Here is a 6,355-nt window from a genome sequence, read left to right as displayed (position 1 = left end):
AAAGTTTTTTCTTAATGTGATATATTGTAAGAATTGTGGAAGGACTTAGTACGGAAGCGAAAGGACGTATTTTTGTAAAGCAAACATAAATAATATTCTTATAAATGTATAATAAGTTTTATATCTTTGCACATTCAACGCTTTTAATATATACCGCTCTGCACGCACAACTCTATTGAACTAAAGAACTCTCACTGTAAGGATGAAAATAAAATGTATTAATATGTGTATATATTTTAATACTGCTTGTAGCGTCAACAAAATACTATTCATTAAAACTGAACTCTGCGTATATATGTATATAAAACGCTTGAGACGTTTTTATATATTTATGAAAAATAAAAATTAAATCTCGCATAGATGAGATACTGAAGTTTTTTATAATTCAGTCATTGGTCAATCCTATTCAAACCGCTCCGTGATTGGTTCTTTTATTATTGACAATCTAAAATTCGTGCCACACATATTTATGACGTCACTCTACTTTACAAACGAACCAATGATCTTCTTATTAAGTTAGTACTTTTGTATGTAAATTGTTGATTTTATTTATTGTTATTTTCCAACGCCAAAGGTGTTTTAGTATTAAGTTACCAGCTAAGTTTACTGACTTTCATTCAATGAAGTTGGTGTTTCGTGAAAATATCATTTTAATTGTGCGACCTAACCGTACCTAATCAGTATTTATACAATTAAGAGAAATCACATACATTATATTGTATATGTTCTAAAAGTTAATATTTATTGTACAAATATATATATTTTTGTATTAGAACGTTAATAAAAGTAGAATTTCAGTAAAAATAAATCAAATTTATTGTCTTTGATGTTTCATATTGTATTAGAAATTTTATGAACTAAATACAAACAAAAATAATATATTACGAAATCGGTGTATTTTAAATTATTAATCGGTACTGTGTCATAGAGAAATTAAATATACGAGTTACCACACGCAGTTACTGTTTACTGTTTTATTTTATATTAAGACTATCATTTTTACCACAAATATAAATGCATGAAATAAGACAATATAAAGAATCCCTCTGTATCGGTCCCACTGCTGGGCTTAGGCCTCTCCTTTGTGAAGAAGTTTCGAAGCTTATTCCATCACGCTGTTCCAATAAAAAATTGTGGTGATGTTCACGCTTTGTGCAATCTCGTCTGAATAGCGACCAACTAATTATTAGATATTCGTGAGTGAACCAGTGTACTAACTACAGGCACGAGGGATATAAAATCTTATTCCTTAAGCACTATTAATATATATGACGACTTACCATCAGGTGCCTATTTGCCCGTTCGCCTACCTATATATTAAAAAAAAAACTTAAATTAAGCACATGAACATTTTTTGAACCTCAATCGTCGGTTAAGGTTCACTTACCAAACCACTGTGCCTTCTCGGCTCAATTATTAATGATTAACTCCTAATTATAGCTTTGAATGTTTTATGGATGTATTTAGAGATAAATTGTCACCATTAAATTATAAACCTAATTACTCCAGTCACGAAGTGTCTACATGCTGCTGAAAAATCAATTGCATTTCATTTGTCCACGACTACTCATCATGCGGACCGTGGATCCCGACTTGTGGTCTAAAAAAGTGACCAAGCCGATCCTAAATGTGTCCCGACCGATCAAATTCGGTCTGAATGAATTCTCAGGTTCTCAGGAGACCCGATTGAGAAAAAGTTTCCACAAAGCAATGGTAGAGTTCTGCAGGAACAGTTCCGTAGAAGGTTTCAGATTCATATTGGATAAGCAAAGTCCGAAGCCGATAAGGTTCGTTTTTAGTATCGCCGTTCATCTCCGTATTCGGTATCTTGAAGCTATTTTTGTACGTACTACCTACATTTTGAAATGATTTGCTGAGTCGGTGTATCATAAAAGTTCGATCCGGATTTAGATTTAGATTTACCTCGGGACCTGGAGCTCATTGGGTTTATTAATAAGTTGCCTTAACTTAGGCGCGATATATATATCATTTCTAATTGTCGAGGAAGAAACCACGGGATTACCTTATTTGTTTAATGGCTGCGTCTCATCTTCAGGTCGCTTTACCTGATTGTACTCTTAGTTACAATGGTGTGTGGACTCGTTGTGTTTGCTTGGAACATCCATTGGTTCTGGCATCGCCCTCGATTGATGGTCAACCCGATGTCCGTGCAGCATCCTGTGCAGCAAATTGACTTCCCCGCTGTAGCTATTTGCAGCTACAATATCATTAGTCGATCTGCCCTACACGACTATGCAAAATATATGTAAGTTAAATTGTGTATATTACAAAATATTCATCCATTTAATGTTCTTTATTTTTGTATTTACAAAATAATTATTTACGTTTTTGATTCAAGTATTATTAAAATTAAATAAAAATGAAAAATAACTGCTATACAATATTGACCCTGCGTGGAATGGTGGCAAGAATGCTAACAGCATTTCCCCGTTAAATCTCCAATTTCGATCGCGAAAAATAAACCAGCCCTTTTATCTTAAAATTTGTTTTATAAATACATTAAATTAATAAATTATAAAAAATGCATTAATTTAATTTAATGATATCTTTATTCATTTTAAGTCATACGACAAAGCATAGAACGTTGTTTTAACGCCTGTTGAAATAATAGAAGCAACAATTTTATTTACATCATTAGTGCTTTTGCTAGAAATATTTTAGTTCAGTCATACATACATTTGGAAATGCAAATGCTTATTTTACGACCTACAATTATGGTCCTTTGCATTTTCCACGTATCGTTCACCGTTATAGTAAAACCCAAAAATTTTGGGAGTTAAATTATAATTTATAACAATTATGTAATAATATAATATATACAACTTTTTTCTAGATATTCACTAGACACGAATCACATCTATACTATGAATGAAATTAAGCAGAATTTGTTGACATTCGGTGCGTTACACACGCGAAGCGAAGCAACTTTTGATCCTCGGTTCGTCAGTTATCTTGAGGAAGTCGCTCGAGAGACAAATGTCACTAATATTTTGTACAAAGTAATTTCACACAATAAAACTTTAAGTATATTTTAGCATGTATATTTATTATGATTCAGTTAAGTATCATTATTAGTCTATATTACATAAAATTATTAAGAGTGCAAATATTATAGTAGGTCTAAATTATTATAACTAACTAAATTAGGGATTTCTTGTTATTTTATTTATAGTTGTCCCCGAAGTGCGAGTCGATGCTGGTGCGCTGCAGCTGGCGAGCGCAGCGCACGGACTGCCAGCGGCTTTTCGCCACGCGCTTAGCTAGCTCCGGCTTTTGTTGCATCTTCAATTCTAGATATTCGTAGCTATTTTTATACATAAATATATTTCTGCACAAATATTAAAGGTATTCAAATATTCTGTTTCTTTATAGTAGAGTAGATAGAAATAACCCACCTCGAAAAGTAAACATGATGGGTCAGGACGCCGGACTCAGAGTGGTCGTGAGGGAGAACGGCGACGACTTTACTTTAGTTCGCCGGCCCGGTGATGATGTTGAGGTTGCTTTTGTCTTCACTGTTTTGTTACTTGATTTATATTGAATATATTATATTATATCATCATATTTTTTCTCGGTAGGTGGATATTTTCGACGGCATTCAGTTCCCGACGATACGAGCTGGTATATTCCGTTTTTATGCTGCCGCCCGAAATGCGTCAGTGTTTTTTAAGCTAAATGTCGAAGCACAGGAGCCCGCGAGCAGCTTGCAGCATCACAGCGATGAATGGGTTAGTTTGTAATATTTCGACTTGCATCACATTCGTTTCATCGTATGTCTATTTCGTCTTATTTTATTAGTAAACACAATAAATATGTACATATACATAACATATATATGGATATGGGGAGCTAGGTAAGGTCGACCGCATGAAAAAAACACATTCTCACTTGAGTACGATTTTGAGTATTGATTGATACGAAAGAGTAGATCGACAGCATTGAATTGTCCTGAAACAGCTGGGCTGCAGCCTGGCGCGCGGCGCGGCGGCGGCGCGCTCGTGGTCGCGCTGCGTGGCGCGGTGCCGCGCGCGCGCCGCGCTGGCGCTGTGCGGGTGCGCGCCGCACACGCTGCCGCCGCCGCACGCAACCGCGCGCGTCTGCTCGCTGGAGCACCTGGCCTGTCTGGCGAAGCACAAAGGTACAGTTCTAGCTATGTCGAGTACATACATATCTAGACCGTGTAGAATAGTTACATTCACTCAAGGTTTCTCGGTTCGCAAGAGTCATTTAACAGACCTACCGTCAAAGTGCAATACATTGCCCGACTTGCCCGTCTGCCCATCTATGCCATTGAGTACCCGCCAAGAAACTCAGCGGGATTATTTATAAAACAATAAAAATGCTGAGTTTGTCCCCGTCCGCAGAGAAGTTGTCGTTCCTGTATCCCGGCGACGCCGCGCACGAGAGCCTGAGCGAGGAGCGGCAGGACTCGGTGTGGTGCGCGCACTGCCGCGTGGGCTGCGCGCGGCGCCGCTACTCCGCCGAGCTCGTCACGTCGCCGCACACGCCGCTGCTCTTCCTCAACCGCTTCTTGTGACTCATTTCTATTTTGAAGAATCCTGTTCGAATATATTTAACTAGCTAAGTTTTCAACGAACTATCATGACATGATTTTATAGACATATCAAAGTCAAAAGTAAAAGTCAAATATCTTTATTCAATATATAAGTTTATACTTGCTTATTGATAGTCGAAAATCTACCACCGGGTCGGAAAATAATACTTCGGACCTAAGAAGAATCGGCGATAGAAACTCAGCGGGATATATTTTTTTAAATGACAATTTTTACAACTATCGATTTCATGCAATCACATCACATTAAATATATTTTCGTTATTTGAAACAGCCTGGAGGTGATCGTGTCATTCCCAAGGTGTGCAATCAACTAACAAGTCATTAGTGTTGTAATATACTTTAGCACACAAACGCTCTTTAACGATTCTTTTAAATTTTACAATTGAATATTTTTGAACGTTTTCTGGGATCCTGCTGTAAAAAATTATACATTGCTCCACATAAGAAAAATAATTTATGTTTTTGCATACATACATAACATTATCAAAATGAAATTGAGTAGCGACAGTCACTATTTTAATTTCTTTAAATTTGAACATTAACGAATATTTTAGAGCGGAGTCTATTCACCAATCTATTTACTTTTTTCTACTTACTATTGTGATACCAAAGAACTCTATTGTTTCTAAAACATCGAATGCTTCCCCATTTGAAAGAACATACGTTTTGACACATCTTACATTAGGAATAGTGAATTTAATACATTTAGTCTTCTTAATATTTAATAGTTTATTCTTAATATCCATCCAATTATTCTGGAATTTATTTTGACAAAAATTCTTATTATTAGTTAGTGTTATAAGTGCATCTCATTTTTTTCCGTACAGTCTTGGGCTAAGAATTGTAACAAGACGTTTCTTGTTTGTTTTTACTAGCAAAGGGCTGGATTTGACGAACACCACGATTATTTCAATTTACTACGAGAAAGAAAACCAGCGTCTTTACTTGTTAGATACTAGTCTGCGTTGGTACGAGGTCTTTGGTAAATATTAGAATTTGAGTATCATAAATTACTTTATTTTAATAAAATAGTTCATTATGGTGGTCTACGGTGGCTAACTTACAAGACTGTAGATCACAAAGTCCTAGTTGCATCCTGGGTTCATTCAACAACAAGTTTTTCTCTTAAAGTAGATCATAAGTGGTCAGGTTGTAATATCTTAGTTATTCTTCCTTATGTTATTTAATAGTGTATTTTTTAAATATTACAGCCGCTATTAGCAGTCAATACGTGTTTGTGGTGGGATTCACGGTGCTGAGTATAATAGAGTTCTTATACCACTTGACTTTTAGATGGTACCACTATTATATGCTTCATGTGCGACAGGACCGACGGTTGCGAAATTTGAAGACAGCACAACCTAATAATAAAATTAATAATATATAATTAACAATAAAAAGAAACTAAAATATATGGTATATTGTTTTCTTAATTGAGTTCCTTGTTTCAAGGTGTATATATATATAGTCTCAGTGCTTGCTCTTTGTCATTTGGACATGGGTATAAGTCGCTTACAAATAGGGAAAATTTTTCTTCTAAAATCAGTCTTTAGATCAGTAACATCAGCCTAAATACAGATTACCATATTTCTGATATCAGAAATTATGAATTTCCTTACAAACTTGAATCCCTAATTTAACCCCTTAGACATGAATGAGAAGAATAAATGCAAATAATTTATTAAGTCACACGTTTTTGTCAAGATTCTGTAATATAATTATAACTTAAAAAGACGAGTCTCCCCATTTAAACATAGA

At 35.3% G+C, this 6,355-nt stretch overlaps 1 protein-coding gene across 1 annotated transcript; it reads left to right on the top strand.

Annotated features, from left to right (window-relative positions):
- The first annotated feature begins 1,564 nt into the window (after positions 1–1,564).
- On the top strand, positions 1,565–5,989 carry LOC135193836 (sodium channel protein Nach-like). Its single transcript, XM_064217917.1, has 10 exons — positions 1,565–1,787; positions 2,057–2,266; positions 2,855–3,020; positions 3,194–3,321; positions 3,394–3,520; positions 3,600–3,749; positions 3,979–4,159; positions 4,386–4,554; positions 5,473–5,579; positions 5,809–5,989. The coding sequence occupies exons 1-10, from the start codon at positions 1,573–1,575 to the stop codon at positions 5,982–5,984; spliced, it is 1,629 nt and encodes a 542-aa protein (XP_064073987.1). The 5' UTR covers positions 1,565–1,572; the 3' UTR covers positions 5,985–5,989.
- The last annotated feature ends 366 nt before the right edge of the window (positions 5,990–6,355 follow it).

Source organism: Vanessa tameamea, chromosome 19 (assembly GCF_037043105.1).
Source record: "Vanessa tameamea isolate UH-Manoa-2023 chromosome 19, ilVanTame1 primary haplotype, whole genome shotgun sequence".
Classification (NCBI taxonomy): domain Eukaryota; kingdom Metazoa; phylum Arthropoda; class Insecta; order Lepidoptera; family Nymphalidae; genus Vanessa; species Vanessa tameamea.
Note: the sequence above shows the minus strand (reverse complement) of the source record. Positions and strands in the feature narration are given on the sequence as shown.